The sequence below is a fragment of the Pelodiscus sinensis genome, chromosome 2 (assembly GCF_052426305.1).
Source record: "Pelodiscus sinensis isolate ZL-2025 chromosome 2, ASM5242630v1, whole genome shotgun sequence".
In the NCBI taxonomy this organism is placed as follows: Eukaryota; Metazoa; Chordata; order Testudines; family Trionychidae; genus Pelodiscus; species Pelodiscus sinensis.
In genome coordinates this window covers 194,987,826-195,010,641 of record NC_143053.1, presented here as the reverse complement: position 1 = coordinate 195,010,641, position 22,816 = coordinate 194,987,826, and the positions used below count along the sequence as shown (strand labels likewise).

The 22,816-nt window shown below is 39.2% G+C and overlaps 1 protein-coding gene across 11 annotated transcripts in view; it reads right to left on the bottom strand.

The window, feature by feature from the left end:
- SATB1 (SATB homeobox 1) overlaps positions 1-22,816 on the bottom strand; it is a 111,380-nt gene that overhangs the window by 42,606 nt on the left and 45,958 nt on the right. For all 11 annotated transcript variants that reach the window (XM_075922093.2, XM_075922097.2, XM_089776642.1 and 8 more), the window contains 2 exons: positions 18,984-19,095; positions 11,204-11,658 (listed from right to left, as the gene is read on the bottom strand). In XM_075922093.2, the coding sequence (XP_075778208.2) occupies positions 11,204-11,658; positions 18,984-19,095 (567 nt within the window). The remainder of the gene's footprint in view (positions 1-11,203; positions 11,659-18,983; positions 19,096-22,816) is intronic.

Here is a 22,816-nt window from a genome sequence, read left to right as displayed (position 1 = left end):
TATGAAGGAAATTACACTGACAAGATACAGTTTGCAACAGCTGTTGCACTTAGGAAACCAAGCCCCAGGATACCTATCCTCTTCAGAATAGTATAGGAGAATACTCAATGGGAAATGTTTTGTCACCCGAGTCCAGGGGTGTGTGCATGTGTGAGGTTAAAGTAGTTGATTAAGCTCATGCAATGGGGGTATGAAGAAAGGAAACTGGTGATACTTGTAATGTTTTAGCAGCTGGATGGATTTCTTAGAGGGGAATTTGGGGAGAATGCCATTTTTGCTTCAGGACAGGAAAGAAAAAAACCAGGCAATATAGACAATGAAACAGAGAAAGGCAATCTGAAGCGAAGATATCCTTTTTTCTAAAGCAAGGACAGGAGGAACAGTCTTGGACATTATGCTCCTATCTACGCTATGGAGCATGCTGATGTTGGTAAAACCAAAGAAGTTAGAGAAGGTCCTCCATGAAGAGCACAAGTCCTTTAAAGATGCAAATGTCAGCAGATGATGATTGAGGAGTCCTCAGTAGCACAGAAAGAAAACTTCTAGCACATGGAAGTAGAGGTGGGGGGAAAAGCAGGGCCTGTAGAAGCACCGCAGATCAGAAGCTAGTGCAGAAAACAGCTGTGTGCCTCTATAATTGCCTATCCCTCTGTCGTATTCTCCATGATTCACAGGAACTAGTGGCCGAATCCTCAGTTATTTGTGATGGGGGAAGAGGCAAATGCAAACCCATCCCATGAGTCCCAAGCCTAAGGAATAATTTGGAGAACAACCCACATGGAATTTTCTTCATCCCTACCCCAAACACTCTCATGGGCTTTCTTGCAAGTGGGGATGATCCAAAGCATAATTTGACAGTTTTTACTCAAGAACTGAACCAGCATAGAATAGCAGCGTTACAAGCAGAGGTGTTATAGGGAAAGCTGAAAATTACCCTTCCCTCATGTTTGGAGTCAATATTTTCTGAAATAATTTTCAACATTTGGAACACTTGACATTGGATACTTTTGGAGGACAAGATGGTCTGACCCAATATGGCTGTTCTTATGTTTACCATTCATATCTATCCATCCATTTACTAGATCTCTGGATGCTACAAAAAATGACCCAGTGCAAAGAATGCTAGTTAGAAATGGGTCCCTGTAATTTGTCAATAATTGTTCAATGACACTGAACTGCTATGTATAGAGAATACAAAGCCAGTTTCAGCACAGTCAGGCTACATCTAGACTACAAGCCTCTTTAGAAACAGGCTTTTTCTGCAACCACTAGACTGCAACCATTTCTTTCGAAAAAGTAAGCCACTTTTTCGGAAGAGCACACAGACAGTCTGGATGCTCTCTCTCGAAAAAGCCCAGTTTGCATTCAAGAATGCCTTTTTTTGAAACAGCACTTTTGAAAAAAGGTGTTCTTCCTTGTAAAACGAGGTTTTCCGCAGTTGAAAAAACTGCCACGTTCTTTCAATTTACTGTCAAAAGAATACGACAGCAGTATAGACGCAGGGGAAGTTTTTTCGAAAAAAAGGCCACTTTTTTTCGAAAAATACCTGTAGTTTAGACACACCCCTGGGCCTTTTTAATTTGCCAGGTGCAGAAATGGAGAACCATTGCTCACAACTACTATTAACAAGGGGTCAACTTGACTGGAGATGATGCAACTTATGAAGCGATAAGGATGACAAAACGGCAAGTCTTAGGCTTAGCCTAGAATAGACAACGTTTCTGAGTGCAGCTATAATTAGCAACATCTCCCTATGCAGACACAGATTAAAATGGCAAGAAAGGATATTTTTGCTGGTACAACCTATACCAGTTCCTTGAACAAACTATATTATACTGAAAAAATGCTTTTATGCCGATATAAATTCTAAAGATTTTGTTGATTAGAAATGGTAAACACACACACCTAATCAACATTATTATATTCACAAAAGTTTCAAGTGTAGCTCTGGCATTCCCCATAAGCTAGAAAAGGAAATGCTGACATGGGGGAGGGGTCCCTAGAATGACTTGAGACTGAAAATTCTAGTATATACACATGAATACAGAGGACTACAGAAGGTGCATCAACAGAATTGGGACGTACTATAGCATTATCTGCCTGCAATATATTTTGCTAGAGCTGGTAATGCTAGTCCTTCACTTTTCTGGATGCTAAAATTCAGCTAAAAATTGTATGACAAAATATGAACAGGTAAATCCCAATGAGCATTACTGTATGTCAAACCTAACACCCTGTCTAATATCAACATGGATAGATTTACCATCCACTTAGACCCAGACATGAAGTGATTTGCCAAGATACAATTTGTAGTGTGCTTTCCTGATACTATACTTCAGAGTGCATGATAACCAAATGCAGTTTTGCATGTTCAGCTTCACTCTGTCAGCCTGATTGTCCAATGCTCTCTCCCCCACCCTTGAATGGAAATGAATTTTCTTAAGACACCAAGTCTGTTTAAAAAAAAAAAAAAACTTTACAAGTCATCACAAGTATAATTCATTAGTAATTGCACAAAAATGTTCAATAAATATTATCAGTGCTTTCAAAAGCTAATTATGAATTCTTTAAAATGGGAGAGAAATGAAAGTGTCTGCCAATATGAACAAAAACATTGCCTGTCTGGTCCCCAGTTAGTCTCCTCTTTGAACGTAATCACTGATTCAAATAGATTTTATCAGCCTCATGGAACTTCAAAGCTCACAGAAGAAAAATGTGATTTGCTGAAACCTCCCCAAAATATGCAGAACGTCCTCGAATGTGATCTGTCTCCATTACAGCGTTCTTAAATCACATGTCCAGGTGGAAGATTATTTGCAAACTCCACCCACAAGTTTGGAATCCTGCCAAGTAAGTTATAAGCAGACACATTTATCTATGTCGCTTAGTAGCAAGAGGAGAGCTGTCATGATAGTGTAATAGCACCTTTTTACCTTTTATTCAATAGTGATACGGATAGTGTGCTTTTTCTTAAATTACACTATGAAGAATTATATGAACACAGCGGCAATTTCTGTTATACTTAAGCAGGCAAATTTCCCTCCATCACATAATTTACAGAACTCAAATTCAATAAAACATTACATGATGGTCCATTACTGTTATCAATTTTGAATAATCCATCTTCATTCTTCATTTTACTGGAAAATAAAGTGTGCCAAAGACAAAATGAAAAAAGAAAAAAGCCTAGGAAGGTGATCAGCGTAAACTTCAGATTTTGTTTTAAAAGGACAGTCTATACTTTACTGCACCCAAATGTTCTTCCTTTAAAACAGTAATTGCCCAGGATTAGCACATGCATAGTCTTAAATATCTAGAAGACTTCACATATTTTTGTCGTACTCTTATCATAAAAATGAATGGTTGATCAACACTTGGCTTCATTTCTCTGGGAAAATAATGGCACAATGAAAGCTGATATTTTAAACAAAATAAACACAGGTCGAATGAAGGTGAGGAAGAGACGGTACCCATCAAAAACTTTCAGATATGTTCAGATATATGTACCCAGTGCCTGGAAGACCGCTAATGTGATGCCAATAGTTAAAAAGGGCTCTAGAGGTGATCCTGGGAATTATAGACTGGTAAGCCTAACATCTGTAACCGGGCAAATTAGTTGGAACAATAGTAAAGAATACAATTGTCAGACACAGATAAACATAATTTGTTGAGGAAAAGTCAACATGCTTACTGTAAAGGGAAATCATGCCTTACTAATTGACTGGAGCTCTTGAGGGGGTCAACAAGCATGTGGACAAGGGGGATCCAGCGGATTAAGTGTACTTGGATTTCCAGAACACCTTTGACAAGATCCCTCACCAAAGGCTCTTAAGTAAAGTAAATTGTCATGGGATAAGAGGGAAGTTCCTCTAATGGATTGATAACTGGTTAAAAGACAGGAAACAAAGGGTAGGAACAGATGGTAAGTTTTCTGAATTCAGAAAGGTAACTAGTGGTGTCCTTCAAGAGTCTGTACTGGCACCAATCCTATTCAACCTATTTATAAATGATCAGGAGAAAGGGGTAAAAGGTTGAGGTGGCAAATTTGCAGAGGACACCAAACTGCTTAAGATAGTTAAGACCAAAGCAGACTGTGAAGAGCTTCAAAAAGATCTCACCAAACTAAGTGACTGGGCAACCAAATGGCAAATGAAATTAAATGTTGATAAATGTAAAGTTGAGAAAAAATAATCCCAACTCTACATACAATATGATGGGGACTAATTTAGCTACAACTACTTAAGAGACAGATTTTGGAGCCATCGTAGATAGTTCTCTGAAAACATCCACTCAATGCGCAGCGGCAATCAAAAAGCAAACAATATTAGGAATCATTAAAAAAGGGATAGAGAATAAGACAGAGAATATCTTATTGCCTCTATATAAAACCATGGTGCACCCACATCTCCAATACTGTGTACAGATGTGGTCATCTCATCTCAAAAAGAGATACAGAAAAGGGTAACAAAAGCAATTAGCGGTTTAGAACCAGTCCCATATGAAGAGAGATTAAAAAAGCTTGGACTTTTCATCTTAGAAAAGAGGAGACTAAGGGGGGGATATGATAGAGGTCTATAAAAACATGACTGGTACGGAAAAAGTGAATAAGGAAAAGTTATTTGCTTGTTCCCATAACATAAGAACTAGGGGCCACCAAACAAAACTAGCAAGTAGCAGGTTTAAAGCAAACAAAAGGAAGTTTTTCTTCACACAGAGCAGTCAACCTGTGGAACTCCTTGCCAGAGGATGTTGTGAAGACCAGGACTTTAACAAGGTTTAAAAAGGAACTATCTATATTCATGGAGGTTAGGTCCATCAATGGCTATTAGCCAGGATGGGTAGGAATGGTGTTCCCCGCCTGTTTGTCATAGCCTGGAAACGGATGACAGGAGACAGATCACTTGATGATTACCTGTACAGTTCATTGCCTCTGGGGCATCTGGCATGGCCACTTTTGGACGACAGGATACTGGGATAGATTGACCTTTGGTCTGACCCAGTATGGCCATTCTTAGGTTGTCATGGTCAATTTTTTTTTAAAAAAAGTCACTTGCTGTTCTTAAAAAGACAATAATGTACATTTGGGCATGGAAAAAGCAGCAAAGCAAGCCTCTCTTTATGCAAAGGGTTTTTGGTAGATGAAAACAATGTGTTTTGCAGTCATGTGGTACAACAAAACCTGAGTTTATGCAATGATTATTATGGTTGACTGTATATAAAGAGAAAGGAAACCCAAAGTTGTGGTCAAACCATAACTAACTAATAGCTCCTTTCTTGAAATGTATATTGATTGCTATACTATACACAATTCAATGTATGCCTTAAAGCAAAATGTGTCAGGCTTATTTTTCGGAACCTAACCTTTTCTGTGACCAATGTGTATATGTGTAGTGCTGCATTTTTTAAAAAAAGGGTTTTTAAATAAGACTATTGAAATGATTGTGCATCAATAGAGTTGCCAGGTGTCTGGTTTTGAACAAGACAGTCCAGTATTTGAGCTTTCTGTTCGGGAAATAAATTGAGAAAACATAAATGAGAAAATATAAATGTCCAGTATTTTCTAACTGAGATGTAATGTAGATTGTGATGTAATGTCAAGTGTGTCCAGTATTTTTGTTGAAAGCACCTAGCAACCCTATGTATCAATCTTTACATTTACTACATTGATTGGTTCTTGGGTGGAAATATTTTTCAAAAGGAGTAGGGATGGTAGCGTATAGTCGAGTAAATGATTAACCGATAAGCCCGGGCTAACAGGTTAATCCTATCGACTACACACACTCCCCTCCCCCCTTACTGCTTCTATATCTGAGACAGCGGGGGGTAGATGAGAGGGACTCGCTGTCCGTGAGGAGCTGGCTTTAAGTAGGCTCCCCACGAGCACCAGATCTACCTATCTTCTCCTGCACTGCTGCCTTGGATATAGGAGGCAGCAGTGTGGAGGGTGAGGGGGGTAGGCTGGAGCTGATATGTGCGGGGAGCTGGCTTTCAAGCAGGCTCCCTGTGCATGCCAGCTCCACAGACCCACCTGCAGCCCCTATTGCTGCTTCCTACAGAGACGGGGGAGGGGGGGGGGAAGGAAGGAGCCGGTACTGGGGGGAGCCGGCTTAAAAGCTACTGACAGAGACAGCAGCCTGTGGGGGGAGGGGCTTGGGAGGCTGCTGTGAAGCAACCTTAGTCCACCATGAGGCTGGGCCCACCATGTGCAGAGGCTGGTCCATGGCAGCAGCCCCCTCTGTAGGGGGTCTGAGCTTCCCATCCATATAGATACAATGCCTGTGAGACTACCCTATGCCATCCCTTATCCTTACTGCCAACGTAAAGGGTATGGCCAAAGTGCACTGCACCCCCGCAAACTCTAGCTAGTGAGTAGCCCGTTACAATGGTTTTAGACGTGAAACTTCTCTACATTACTCCACCCTTGCAAAGTTCAAGAAACTACAACTGACTGGCTTCTATCTCCCCCGTCTCATCTGTGCCCAGTGAGGGATTAAACCCCAACCTATGTATTTAAATGGGACTAACTAACTATACAAATGTGTGTTATCTGTAAGATGCACTTAGTTTAGATAAAGTATGAATACAATCTAGTCATCCATTTACAACTCACGATTGAAATACAGCTTGGCTTATTTTTGTGCACATATCTAGACAGCCACTCTTGGGATGAAATTCACACAAATCTCATTTAAATGAGCTTAACATGGGGCATTACAAAGAGCCAGTGGGATGTAATCTAGTGCGCTCTCAGACACTGGGTTGGAATGGTAATGTCTTCTTTTTCACATCCCCTTAATATGGGTTCCAAGCTACACAATAACTAGAACCTTAGACTTGTATTGCACTGAAGCCCACCTTAAGGATCTCTGAGAATATTCAAGCAATAGAAAGGGGTTTTGACTCCTTTGCTACTTTAAATCAATAAGGCAAATGATGTATTGCATAGGTGAACGGGTTAATTTTCATTCGATTATAGCTCTATCAACTATTCACTTTTTTAAAACTTAGCCAAACATGTATTCGTAACAGAGATCTATATATGTACCAAACTTTAAAGTTTGAAAAAGTTGTGTTTGATTAATCAAGAAAAAAATAAAAGCATCTTGTCAATTTCCGTATGCAAAAAACCTCAACACTGTCCTCTAAAAGTCATGTTCAGATAGTTTAAAAAAAGTTATAATTTGACCAGATTCCTCTCTCCTATGGACTAGGACTAAGCACAAGAAGTTCTAAGCATCTATACAGCACCCCAAACTCGAAATAAGATATGCAATTTGCGCGATGTAAATTGAGTAGCTTATTTAATCATTTAGCGCTGTCTACACAGTGCCAAATTCTGAAATAAAGTGCTATTTTGAATCATCCCTTATTCCTCATAGAATGAGGTTTACAGGGATGGCAAAATAGCACATCTGCTATATTTTGAAATAGTGGATGACCTCTGGTATCCCGAAATAACTTTCCTCTTAGGGTATGGCTACACAGCAAAGTTTTCCTGAAAGAAAATTCCCCAGAGAAATGAAGCCAAGTGTTGACCAACTATTCAAATAGTAAGACAAAAGAAATTCCTAAAGCATACTTGTATCAGTATGACAATGTATTACTGACAGAGTTCAAGTTTCAAGATAGGAAGTGCTGACACCTACAGCAACACATTTAACCACAATTAAAGTCCATCTTGAATGCCAGACGGTTATGCTGCAATAATCTCATTGTGTAAGTCATTTCCTTCTTTAATTTCTATACTGAAAATCAAGTTTCTTCTCTGATTTGGGGGTCATATCAGACTATCAGTTTTTACACAGAGCTTCAGTTGTTTTTGGTGAAATCTGCTTAAAAACTGATGGTATGAGCAATTTCAGAACAAGGTTTAAATATACCTATGACAGTTTTTAAAATGTCCCAGTTAAAGCTGGGTTAGTTTTTATCTCAGAGTTTAGTAGCTAAAATTTAACGTTTTCACTTTGTACTACTGAAAAATATAAAGAGCATCTTTACAATGTACTATACTGTGCATATATTGTATTCTGAAATAACCTCTGAAAGATGTAAAGCATCCAATTTTTGCCCCTAAGTCTAGTTAAAGAAAATACATTCTGCATATACTGATTAAAAATAAGCAGCATACTTGTTTATAAAATATGGGTTTGTATATACAAGGTAGACATCAAATGCAGCAGTGATCCTTTAACTTGTCTGTTTTACCTAAGACAATTAGTAGGGATGTTGACATGTAGATGACTACACGATTAACCAATAAGCCTGGGCTTATTAACCAGTAAGTAGGGGGAAAAGGCGGGAGCTGGTTGGTGCCTGTGGGGAGCCAGCTTTTAAACGAGCTCCCTACAAGCACCAGATCTGCCAGCCCTCCCACCCCCCAACTGCTGCCTCTGTATCAGAGGCAGCAGTGTGGAGGGTGAAGGAGGAAGGCGGGAATGGATAAACGTGGGGAGCCGGCTTTTAAACTGGCTCTCTGCGTGTGCTGGCTCTGCAGACCCAGCTTTCTCTCCCTCTCCCCGCTGCTTCCTACAGAGGCAGAGGGAGCGTGTGTATGGGGGGGGGGAAGCGAGGAGGAGGGACAGGCAGGAGCCGGTGCTTGTGGAAGCCCCCAGCTATTGTCTCTATCTATGGGGAGCTCTGATTCCATAGGGACGGGGGCTGCTATATCAGAGGCAGCAGCGTGGGATGACAGGGGGCTCCTTGGGAATGGTGCCAGGAGCAACATTGGCCACCCGCCCCAACTCTGGCGAGTATAAAGTAGTCCTGTAACTACTAAAATTTGATGCAGTTGCATGACTATTCAATTATACACTAACAGCTCTACTAACTAGCTAAGGCCCAAATCTTGCCAACTCTGTCTGTCTGTGTGAGTGTGTGGTACCATTGACTTGAATGGGGTTTTGAAGGCTTGTACCTCTCTCTCTGCAAGATGAGGTATCTAAAGTTCCCTCAATAGCTACATTGTTTTTATCATTTCCCACCTTTTCTATATCAAATACCAAAAGTACTATACATACACAGATAACGTAAAGGCACTTATTTATTTAATATGTAAGGCAATTTGTAAGATTCTAAGGACAGCTATTATTTGTTCACCCAAACAAGCTGGGTGAACACTGGAAGTGGAGAGAGAAGAAGAGATTCTCCTCTTCATTTGACTTTTAAAACAAGTTCACTGGGACTGTATTCGCTCTTATTTTGGACCATTTTGAATATATCCTACTGAGTTTATCAGCAGCAATATTCCTTGAAACAGTAAATTTTGAACAAATTTCTAATTTGTGAGAGTATTTGTACTAGAAACCTAATTCTGTGGTTATGCAAATCCAATCACAAAATAGAAATATACTGTACTATCTGAGCTCCGTGTATAATCAAAATTAACCAAATCTCAGCTTGAATTTCAAATATAAAATACTAACAACGAACCATTTGTATGCAATCTACAGCTTGAAAATTGTGTACAAAAATTAGCTAGCAAATTTTGAAATACTGTACCAATGAACTATTTTTGAGAGGTATAGATCTCAAGCTGCTCATCGGTTCAAACAGAAAGAGGAAAAATCTACAAAATAAATTATTCTCTGAAGAATAATTCACAGGCAAAATAACTGCCCCAGGCCACCATAACTGGAAGCTATTATTTATTTCAACAGGAAATAGTGCCAATAATTAGAAATGTTAAAGATTGTAAGTGTGTTAAGTAAAAACGCTTCAAAAATCCCCCCCACATAATTTCACACCCCTGAACTAACACATACCCTGAATTACCCAAAAACACTATTCCACATTATTTCAGCGTGATAAAGCCCAAGTCTAAAAATCTCAACTACTCTTAAGAATTCATGCTCAAGTAAAACTACAATAATACAAAATATACAATACAAAAGCTATATTTTATTTCAGGTAAAGGAGGTTTTTTTTCCCAAAATTCAGAATGATGGGAAATCATGGGTCGATATAAACCTAATTATAAGTAAATTTAAAGTATAATGTCTTTTTCCTTCTTAAATTATAAAAGAAAGACAAATAAAAAAAGTTTCAAGAAATGTTCTTTATGCAGATAAAATTGTTAATTACACACTAGACAGATAACTCTCCACTATGTTTTTAAAATATAAAAATCACAATCCCATTTAGCTATTTTTTCATTCTTTAAGGTAAAATATCATTAACGTGACCTATAAAAATTTTATTTTTTCTTATGCTTATTCGATATATTGGCATTTCTTTCATAGTGTGTCTTGTTTCAATTCAAGTCATATGGGATTCAGTTAAAATCTTATTATTTTATAAATTATAGCAGCATTAGGCTTTAAATCAAGTTTAAAAAGCTAACACATTTTAGTGTTTTATCAGATTTTCTAGGGCTAAAGTTTGTATGGCATGTGACAACTGCAGTACACACTGTGGTCTAGATACTGGTACTCAGAAGAATTAGTGTTTTAATATGAAATTTAATTTGAAAAAGTAGAAAATCAAAAAAGCAAATAGATATATAATAAAAATGTATGTGGCTTTTTGTCAAGGTATCTTTAAAATTTTTAGTAGTAGTCATAGAACAAATCTTAGCAGGAAAAGAAAATAGTAACAGCCAGTAGCATGCTGTGGAGGCTAAGTATAGCTAATGATAAAAGAGAGCCTGAGAATACATTCGGGATATGGAGCAGCACAGTCTGCACCATGTTGTGGTTAGTTTGTTCAGCATAGTACGATGTGAGATAGACACAGCGTTAATTGCACAGCTGCATCTTTACTACATGGAAAGGGATTCAGTGAGTGGCTTTGAGCTTGGCTCTAGATAGAGTTGCTAGGTTTCTCTAGTATTGAAACTTACTACTCATTCAAGAACAACAGCTAGAGCGAGAAAGGAACCATTAAAGCTGCTTAAAAATAGTGAGAATTTCCACACACTGTGCATAACTTAAGGAAAATGCAGGACAATGTAGCACTTTAAAAGTGCTACATTGTCCTGCATTTTGCTTCAGCTACCCCAGACTAACACGGCTACATTTCTATCACTATTCTACATAACTTAAGGGTTATCTATCATATCAACTTAGATACAGATGTAGTAGCGCAAGCTAGTACTGGTGGTTCCTTCACAGGAGGAAAAGTGGGGAGGAAATTAACAAGACGGAAATGGTGGCAAATACTGAAAAGAACAGAATCTTGCATTTAAAAAAAAAAAAAAAAGTCTGACCTGAGTTCTGTTAAAAGCCACACGTGCAAATACTGCCTGTGAGATTCCTGCTCTTTTCAATTCATCACGCACCCACTGGTAGATTTCGGAAGACACCTCTGTGTTGGTTGAGACCTGCTGCTCCAACGGTTTGTTCATGGATCTACTGACGGGAGGAGGGTGGTTCAAGTACTGTTGATTTAAGGACTGTTGGGCTAGAAGTCTGTTCACTGCATACTGCTGGTTCAGCAACTGAGCCATTACTAGCTGCTGATTTACCAACTGAGGGCTAATAGGAGTTGATACAAGTCCAGGGTGCAGGTTTGGAAGTGGGGTCCGAACAGATGGCTGACTACTATGAGAAAGCTGAACAGGGGATGGAGGCTGTTCGGCTGTGTTCCCTGGGACCGGTTGCTGACCAAAGTTGACATGGTTGGCACCTTGTTGGGATAGTTCAGAAAGGCTATCCATTTCAACTAGAGTGGAAAAAAAACATTTAGTTAGACAAAATACCACTAAATACAGATGAACTGAAAATAGTACACTAAATGTTCTTCATGAGACATGCTATAAATTAAAACTCTCTAGCAGAAGGTCACTTCATTTAGGTTTTTGCTTACTTTATTTTACATTACATAAGAAGTTTAGCAGCAACACCATTCCTGCCTAACTTTACATTTTTAGCCTTTCAAGAAAATGAAAGAATTCTCATGCATGCACACATACAGACAGTAGTACCCAAGATGAACTGGTGGGATTCAGTAAAACTATCTTATTTAGTCCAAGTATGACAAGGGGGATCCTTTCCTGAAGGGCCAGAGTAACATAACAGCCACCAAATTAAATACCACCATCACAACTGCAGTGAAGATAGACATTCATATTAATAGGAGTCTAAAAGCATTGTTAATAACTAAGGGCCAAAAGTCAGGAAGCAACAACTAAACAAAGAGAAGAGAAGGAGCAGAGAAGAGGGAATGGGAAGCAGTGATTCTTTGATCTAAAGGAACTCAGTCCTGGTCTACACTAGGGAGTTATTTTGAAATTACTTCCCTTTTTTCGAAACAAAAGGGAGCGTCCACATTACCAAGCCTGTTATTTCAAAATAATGGGCTTTTTATTTTGAAATAATTACCTAGTGTAGACATGCCCTCAGAGAGCCTCTTCCTCCCCTGTAAGCATCAGAGTGCACAACTCTGCATCCCGGCATGAAAAGGCTAGCAGTGGCTGTTACTTTTACAGAGCAGCCTCACTGGCATATGGACCCACTGACGGCTTATGTTGCACCATGAACATTTAACTCCTGAAGAATCTTCCCTACTGTATTAGCAGTTCCCAGACGAATGGAGAAGGGCAATCTAGACACCCCTGTACCCTGTTAATTCCTGGATAATGTATCCATTCTATGACCTCTTTGAAACTAGAATAATTTATGTTGAATTATGATATGGGACTGTACAAGCACACACAGCAGGATCAGGACAAAGACCACCTTAATCCCTCTCACTCTTCAGCCATGCTCAGGAATCTGGATGTGTGGGGAAAGCCAGGATGTTTTATCTTATAGTCTCCCAGGCATGTATCATTGTTTCAGTAGCTTGAAGCACTGCTTAACTTTTTTTTTTTAATGGCACCTTAAGAACATAAGAACAGCCGTACTGGGTCATACCAAAGGTCCATCTAGCCCAGTATCCTATCTGCCGACAGAGGCCAGCACCAGGTGCCCCAGAGAGGGTGGACCGAAGACAATGATCAAGCCATTTGTCTCCTGCCATCCTTCTCCAGCCTCTGACAAATAGAGGCCAGGGACACCAATTCTATCCCCTGGCTAATAGCCTTTTATGGACCTAACCTCCATGAAATTATCTAGCTTCTCTTTAAACTCTGTTGTAGTCCTAGCCTTCACAGCCTCCTCTGGCAAGGAGTTCCACAGGTTGACTACACGCTGTGTGAAGAAGAACTTTCTTTTATTAGCTTTAAACCGGATACCCATTAATTTCATTTGGTGTCCTCTAGTTCTTCTATTATGGGAACTAATAAATAACTTTTCTTTATCCGCCCTCTCCACACCACTCATGATTTTATATACCTCTATCATATCCCCCCCAAGTCTCCTCTTTTCTAAACAGAAAAGTCCCAGTCGCTTTAACCTCTCCTCATATGGGACCAATTCCAAACCCCTAATCATTTTAGTTGCCCTTTTCTGAACCCTTTCCAAGGCCAAAATATCTTTTTTGAGGTGAGGCGACCACATCTGTACACAGTATTCAAGATGTGGGCGTACCATAGTTTTATAAAGGGGCAGTAAGATATTCTGTGTCTTATTTTCTATCCCTTTCTTAATAATTCCTAGCATCCTATTTGCCTTTTTGACCGCCGCTGCACACTGTGGAAGTTTTCAGAGAACTATCCACGATAACTCCAAGATCTCTTTCCTGATTTGTCATAGCCAAATAAGCCCCCATCATACTGTATGTATAGTTGGGTTTATGTTTCCCGATGTGCATTACTTTACACTTATCCACATTAAATTTCATTTGCCATTTTGTTGCCCAATCACTCAGTTTGGTGAGCTCTTTTTGGAGTCCCTGACAGTCTGCTTCTGTCTTGAGTATCCTAAACAGTTTTGTATCATCCACAAACTTTACCACCTCACTGCTTACCCCTTTCTCCAGATCATTTATGAATAAGTTGAAAAGGATTGGTCCCAGGACTGACCCTTGGGGGACACCACTAGTTACCCCTCTCCATTCTGAAAATTTACCATTTATTCCTACCCTTTTTTTCCCCCTGTCTTTTAACCAGTTCTCTATCCAAGAAAGGACCTTCCCTCTTATCCCATGGCCATGTAATTTACATAAGAGCTTTTGGTGAGGGACCTTGTCAAAGGCTTTCTGAAAATCTAAGTATACGATATCTACTGGATCCCCCTTGTCTGCATGTTTGTTAACGCCTTCAAAGAACTCTAATAGATTAGTAAGACATGATTTCCCTTTACAGAAACCATGTTGACTTTTGTCCAACAAATTATGTTCTTCTACATGCCTCACAATTTTATTCTTTACTATTGTTACGACTAATTTGCCCGGTACTGAAGTTAGGCTTACCAGTCTAATTGCCAGGATCGCCTCTAAAGCCCTTTTTAAATATTGGTGTCACGTTAGCTATCTTCCAGTCATTAGGTACGGAAGCCAATTTAAAGGATAGGTTACAAACCACTGATAATAGTTCAGCAATTTCCCATTTGAGTTCTTTTAGAACTCTTGGATGAATGCCATACGGTCCCGGAGATTTGTTAACATTAAGTTTTTCTATTTGTTCCAAAACCTCCTCTAATGACACTTCAATCCATGACAGTTCCTCAGATTCATCACCCACAAAGGATGGTGCAGATTTGGGAATCTCCCCAACGTCCTCAGCCAAGAAGACTGAAGCAAAGAAATCATTTAGTTTCTCTGCAGTGGCTTTATCGTACTTGATTGCTCCTTTTATAGCTCGATCATCTAGGGGACCCACAGGTTTTTTAGCAGGCTTCCTGCTTCTAATGTACTTAAAACACATTTTGTTATTTCTTTTTGAGTTTTTGGCTAGCTGTTCCTCAAAATCTTTTTTTGCCTTTCATATTACATTTTTACACTTGATTTGACAGTGTTTATGTTCCTTTCTATTAATCTCACTAGGATTGGACTTCCACTTCTTAAAAAGATACCTTTTTGTCCCTCACTGCTTCTTTTACATGGTGGTTAAGCCACTGTGACTCTTTTTTAGGTCTCTTGCTATGTTTTTTAATTTGGGGTATACATTTAAGTTGGGCCTCTATTATGGGGTCTTTAAAAAGTTTCCATGTAACTTGCAGGGATTTGGCTCTAGTCATTGTGCCTTTTAATTTCTGTTTAACTAACCTCCTCATTTTTGTGTAATTTCCCTTTTTGAAATTAAATGCCAGGGTGCTGGACTGCTGAGGTGTTCTTCCCACCACAGGAATGTTAAATGTTATTATATTATAGTTTCTATTCCCAAGCGGTCCTGTAACAGTTCTCTCCTGGACCTGATCCTGCGCTCCACTCAGGACTAAATCGAGAATTACCTCTCCCCTTGTGGGTTCCTGCACCAGCTGCTCTAAGAAGCAGTCATTTAAGCCATTGAGAAATTTTATCTCTGCTTCTCTTCCTGAGGTGACATGTATCCAGTCAATATGTGGATAATTAAAATCCCCCATTATTATAGAGTTCTTTATTTTGGTAGCTTCTCTAATCTCCCTCAGCATTTCAATGTCAGTATCGCTGTCCTGGTCAGGTGGTCGGTAATATATCCCTACTGCTAATTTCTTATTATTGGAGCATGGAATTACTATCCATAGCAATTCTATAGAACATGTTGATTCATTTAATTTTTTTATTTCATTTGATTCTACATTATCTCACATACAGTGCCACCCCCGGCCTGCTCTATCCTTGTGATATATTTTATATTGGTATGATTGTGTCCCACAGATTTTCCTCATTCCACCAGGTTTCAGTGATGCCTATTATGTCAATCTCCTCCTTTAATACAAGGTACTCTAGTTCACCCATCTTATCAGTCAGACTCCTAGCATTTGTGTAGAAGCACTTTAAAAATTTGCCACTGCTTATTTGTCTGCCCTTCCCTGATGCACTGGATTCCTTTATATGCGGTTGTTTGTCTGCTCTGGCCCATGGTTTGTCCTCTCCCCTCCTCTCTTTCTGACTATATCTTAGAGAATCTCTATCAATGGATTCTCCTCTAAGAGAAGTCTCCCTCAGATTTATGTGCATCTCCGCACCAATCAGCTCTCCCCCATATCTTAGTTTAAAAACTGCTCTACAGCCTTTTTAATGTTTAGTGCCAGCAGCCTGGTTCCACCCTGGTTTAAGTGGAGCCTATCCTTCCTGTATAGGCTCCCCCTCTCCCAAAAGTGTCCCCAGTTCCTACTAAATCCAAACCCCTCTTTCCTACACCATTGTCTCATCCACGCATTGAGACTCTGAAGCTCTGCCTGCCTGCCTACCTGGCCCTGCGCGTGAAACTGGAAGCATTTCCGAGAATGCCACCATAGAGGTCCTGGATTTCAGTCTCTTTCCTAGCAGCCTAAATTTGGCCTCCAGGACATCTCTCCTACCCTTCCCTACGTCAATGGTACCTATATGTACCATGACCACCAGCTCCTCCCCAGCACTACACATAAGTCTATCTAGATGCCTCGAGAGAGCCGCAACCTTCGCACCAGGCAGGCAAGTGACCATACGGTTCTCCCGGTCATCACAAACACAACTATCTATGTTTCTAACGATCAAATCGCCCACTACTAACACCTGCCTCTTCCTAACAACTGGCATTCCCTCCCCCTCAGAGGTATCCTCAGTGCGAGAGGATACCACAACATCCTCTGGAAGGAGGATCCCAATTATGGGATGGTTTCCCGCTGCTCCCATTGAATCCTCTGTTCTGTTGAGACTTTCATCCTCCTTAAGAGCACTGGGGCTCTCAGACTGGAGGTGGGACAGTACTACAGTGTCCTGGAAAGTCTCGTCAACATATCTCTCTACCTCCCTTAGGGTATGTCTACACTACCACCCTAGTTCGAACTAGGGTGGTAATGTAGGCAACCAGAGTTGCAAATGAAGCCCGGGATCTGAATTTCCCGGGCTTCATTTGCATAAAGCCGGGCACCGCCATTTTTAAATGTCCGCTAGTGTGGACTCCGTGCCGCGCGGCTACACGCGGCACGGACTAGGTAGTTCTGACTAGGCTTCCTGGTTCGAACTACCGTTACTCCTCGTGAAAGCCTAGTCCGAACTACCTATGCAAATGAAGCCCGGGAAATTCAAATCCCAGGCTTCATTTGCAACTCCGGTTGCCTACATTACCACCCTAGTTCGAACTAGGGTGGTAGTGTAGACATACCCTTAGCTTCTCCAGTTCAGCCTTCCTCTGACACTTCCTCTGTATGAGCTAATGACACTTTTTATTCTAATGCCTAGCTCCTCAGTGGACAATTTAGGTTCCCTTACAGCTGAGTAAAATACATACTTAGACCTGGAAAAGTCCAGGTTAGATCAAGACTCATTTAGGTTTTATTAATAAGCCCTCTTTTCCCCATCCAAATTTTTGAAGCCAGATTTATTTAAAAAGCCAGATTTATTTGAAATAGATCCTTGTTCGAATGTGTTTCATTTACTGGCAATATTCCTAAAAGGGCAATAAATAAAAATATCAGTGTAAGAAACTAATCCCAGTTTACCAGAAGGGGAAAAATCATTTTCAATTTTCACAGTAATTAATGTTCCTCACCCATTAGTCAGCAGATCATCCTTCTGAAGAAGGGAATTTGTAGGAAGAAATCTGAATACATGGATTCCCCTCACACTATCAAGAGTGGTATCTAGAAGGGGTTCTTCTACAAAGAAGCCCCATGCCTCCTAACTCCAGTGAGAACCTATAGCTTTCTGTCATTCATAGAGCTCTCCCTCTAGTTTCAGTAGCTATTGGGATTTTTGAGGGGATGTAGTGTGAACCTCATGGCTGTGCTCTCCTTTCAGATAATGAGACCCATTAACCCTGGTTTGCCTTCTCTTCAATTTTGTTTCCTCTGTAGACTCAGAATTCACAGCAAGATTCCCTGTTGGGGTGGGAGGTAAAGACCATAAGGAGGGAGTGGTGCTGTAGAGATTGCAAATCCCCTTCTGTGAAGTGGAAAGACTGGCTCAAGGATCAGGCCCATCAACATCAACATAACACAATAGGCTTTGGATCAAGCCTTTACACAGACCTCAGAAGGCAATACAGCTTCAAACTCTACACATACTGAGACACCAGACATTGCTGAAGTTAACATTACACAGAAGCTACAAACAAGTATAGGGAAAACAGCCTTCTGTTTTCACTAACTGAAAGCAGAGATCAACCCAAGTGTACCATTCACTTGGAACAGTAATTCAAGCAATTACCACAAAAGTGATGCATTGTCTTCATTACTGCCTTAAGCTATAGAAGGCAAAGAACCCGTTTTGGCAGATGAATGGTTTTGCTTTAAATATTAAAAGCTAGAACATGCTCAAAATTCAAACAAAATTAAACTATTTTCTTCATTACAAAAACTGTTTGAAAATTATGTAGAAACTGATATAAAATGCCCAAATATATATTGATTAAAAAAAACCCATTTATTAACACATTAAAGAATTAATATATCACAAACTAATTTATTATAATCCTATAATATATATACACACGCACAATAGTCTTCTTATAATCAGCAAAAACTTGTCCCAAAAGCTATAACAAGGCCCTTGTCATAATGAACTGAAGTTACAACAAGATACAGTTTGTTAATTCGTAAGTTTCTTGCAGGAGGAGAGTGATGGAGACCAGATTAGTCTTTGTTACAGTAACTACAAAATTGCTTCTTTAAAATATAATTTTAGCTTTTTTGGGGGGGGGGGAGGGGAATCAATCTTTCACAGTTCTAAATAAAGATTTTTTTAAAAAAACAATTATTCTAGTCTGTGGTAGGTCTCAGAGATTTACAAAATGACAACTTTATATCTTATTCCAATTTTCCAAATGTCAGACAAGCCAAGACAGTTTGGCTGGTTTAATAACAAATACTTATTGAAATTAATTCTCTGATTATATGCATACTTCCCATGCTCTCAGAAAAAGTGTACTACACATTGACCTTGAAGAGCTCTAGCTTCTAAGACTGAGACAGACCTTGGCACACATGTAATGGTATGTAGCCGCTACAACCACTGCAACTTTTTTTTTTTTTTTTGCTTACCCATCATATCTTTTGCCTTCTTGAAATGTTTATACCACCTTCCAAATTCCTGACATTTTGCTGCTGAGACATTTGCATAGTAAGTGCTGTTCACAATGGAAGAAATCATACTCTGCATGAAAAGGGGGGGGGAAAAAATCATCTGTAACACACAGCAGCACAAATTGAGAAACAAATTATTTCAGTTGTTGAAACAATATGTTGAGAGTCTGAGCATCATACTGCATTTTTAATCCTTTAGTCCAGAGCTTCAATTCCTTAAAATCCATTAATCAAGCTTACAACCATATACCAAATACATTATAAACGAGAACAAAAAACAAATCCACTGAGAAAAGAATGAAGTTATCAACTTTAAGAAACTTAGACTACTAGAGATGGTGTTGTTTCAATAGATTAAGAAAAAGATTAAGAATTAAAATCCTAAATCCAGTCAAGTATCATTTATTAGTACTTCTACGGCTTTCAACGGCAATTGACCCATCCTAGACTGACAACACTGCTGAGGTTATGCCCATTCCCTTCATGTCAACCTATATGCAAGCCCAGAACTGCGAGACTCCTGGGGCCAAAGATAAAAGATATAATAATGTCTTTTGCACTGCAGAAAAGTGGTTTTAAGCAATGACGCACTCTTCTTAACCACACTGCAACTCCTTATAGAACAACATTTGAGAAACCAACTCTGTCAGTTTCAACTCTAGGTACTATGCTTTCAAGTTCTTCAATCTAGGACTTTGGATTAATTATAACACACACTTAATAGCAGACATTAATAAACTTAAGGATGTCTTGAGAAAAAAAGTTGGTTAGATAGAAAAATGTGCCAAATTTTAATCAAATTAATTTATAAAACCATTCAATAAAGTACTCTCTCACACACTGATGCACTACACTCAATATAGGCAATATGTTTTTGTGATAGGATGTCTGATCAACAAAAATCAGAGTGCAAATCCAATAGACCATGGATTTCAATAGTATTTAATGTGGAAAATAACTTCTATTAGCATACTAAAGGAACTGTCCAGCACATTTAGAAAACAATGACTCTCCAGAAGACAAAATCCTGATTATTAAGTTTCCTTTGCTTACCTATAGTTGTGCTATGGTGAAATCAACATTTAGCATGAAGCCTTTTGTTATATGAATTGCAATAACCAGTAGAAAAGCCAGTTTGGGGACAAAGGCAGTACATATTCCTCCAAGTCTGTCTACTACAAAATATTCCTAATCTAACACAGTATTATCGTGATTATTGATTCTACTTAAATCCATTATAAGCATTTGTTTTACAACATACTGTTCAGTAATGTGAATTTCTTAGACCCCAAAACAGTTATGCTGACATGTTAATAAGTCAAACATACGGAAACCCTGGTACAGAAGCCCTGTAATGAATGCATCGGACAGTTACTACTTTAGGAAAAAAACATGAGGATGGCTATAAATCACCAAAAATACATAGTCCAAGTGCTTCTTATTCCCTTTATATTAACCTAGAGTTTTTCAAGTCAACTAGAAATCTACTAAACAGTGTAAGGATTGATCACTAACTACAGCCCGAATCATCTTACACTAAGCTTAATTGAATCCAATTTCTATTTCCAGGACCAAGGCAATATTGCTAATGTTCAATACTAATAAAATAGTGGTTTTAGGTTCTCTTAATTTGGCCACGCCCCATGGGGATAGTGGCTGTATGACAACATTTATAAAAAAAAGTGATATGCGCATGCAAAACATGACTGAATGAACAGGTTATAGTGCATGTAAAATCTGCCTCAGTACATGCAAAATCAGTAACTGAACAGGATACTTTGTCTACAAAATTAACTATTTGCGTGTACATGTACAAATTTGGGGGGTGCAATTTAGTTTTTAATTTTTTAAAAATCTGTCTACTCTGATTTTTTTGGGGGGTGCTCGAATAGGAGACCGTTACCAAGTATTAAAAAGTGTCAATAATACCACTTTCAGGGTGCCTCCTGCCATTAAAGAGGTCTGCCTAAGATCTGCTATCCTCCTCTTTACTCAAATGTCATTCAGCTTCATCTCACAATGAAATTCTTATCTTATGCTTATGACATCACAGTCTGTTACCAAAGAAATATGATATCATCAGCTCAACACTGTGACTTTACTGTAGGACCAAACAAAAGGAACCAATATGCTGAGCAAAAACTCTTATGTTAACGTCATGAGTAAAATCCTTGTCCCTTTGAATCTAATGGCAAAACTACGACTGACTTCAATAGGATCACTATTTCACCCCACCTATCTGAGAATTAGCAAGCATGGCAAGAGAAACAGTGAAAGACACAAACAATGTAGTTGCGACGAGGAGTCCTGTGGCACCTTAGAGACTAATAGATTTATTGGAGCATAAGCTTTCGTGGTCAAAGACCCACTTCTTTGCCCACAAAAGCTTATGTTCCAATAAATCTATTAGTCCATAAGGTGCCACAGGAGTCCTCGTCACTTTTGCAGATTCAGACTAACATGGCTACCCCTCTGATACTAAATAATGTAGATGTATCTGAAGTATTCCCAGTCTATAAGTTCCTCTAACAGTGGACTCTTCAAGAACACTTCACATTAATATGCAAACTGTTAGGATTCATTTGCTAATTCACTTAAGGTAACAGTCTCAGAGGGGTGTCCGTGTCAGTGTGTAATTTAAAACAAGTGGTAACAATTATTTATTTAGGATGGATGGATAAAGCTTTAAGGTAACAGTTTTACTAGATTTGTAAAATGTTCATATCTTCCTACTCTATCAAGTACCTTCATCAAATCTTTTCTTCGCTGTTTCTATCCTTGATTTGTCTGCCCTTGTTGTCAGAAGCTCATGGTGTGTTTGTGTCTTGGAAGATATTCCCAATATCCTTGAGGGAACCACAGTCCTGATCTTAGGCACACTGAGATTTCTCTTTCCACCACAGGTCACACTACATGCAAAACCCCTCAAACTCTTGGCTGGCGCCTTGTATTCCTCTGTGATCTCACAGTCCACAAGTGTTAAAATTGATTGTCTTGTGGTCTGAGGCTGAACCATGTAAATTCCTTATCCAGATACACCCTATATAGAGGCTATAGCTGTAGATGCTTCCCAGGAACAGGGAAGAGGAGCTAGCACAATGTGCAGCCTGCATAAATCTCAGACATATTCAAATGCATCACAGTACTCACCCCCATGATCTGGCCACAGCTTTCACACTTTCTGTGAAAGAAAATTGATAAACTGTATAAGTTGGCCATAGATCTCAAAACCTTAGAGTACCTCCCACAACCGTATGCTTCAGACCAAGTTGCTTTTGGATACAAAGTCTCTCACACACACCAATCCACCACACACACACACGCCCTCCTAAAAGTACACTAGCAGTACTTACAATTCTGTTTTGAGATTCTGATGAAGATCTAATCTGAAATGATGCCACCTTGACAGAAACCCCACTACTACCCATCTGTCGCAGTCTGCGCTTTCTTTTTCAGCCAGATACATTATTTATAATTAAGTCTTCGGTAACTGTGATGAAATAGGACTAGAATTGGTCTACCATTTCTGCTTAGTTTTCCTTAGAACATAGTTTTAAAAACTGATTCTCATCCCCTGAAAAGATTAAATATCATAGATATAATAGACATGAAGTGTTCCTCAAGAAGTTTCAAGCACTCTCTAGAAAGTACTATTTTTTTAAAATGTCCACTGCTTTATAAAAACAAGTTGCCAGTGTCAGCCATTTTTTTATCCTAACAGCCAATACATGAGGGGTGCGTCTATACTGGCAAGATTTTGCACAAAAGTAGCTGCTTTTGCGGAAAATCTT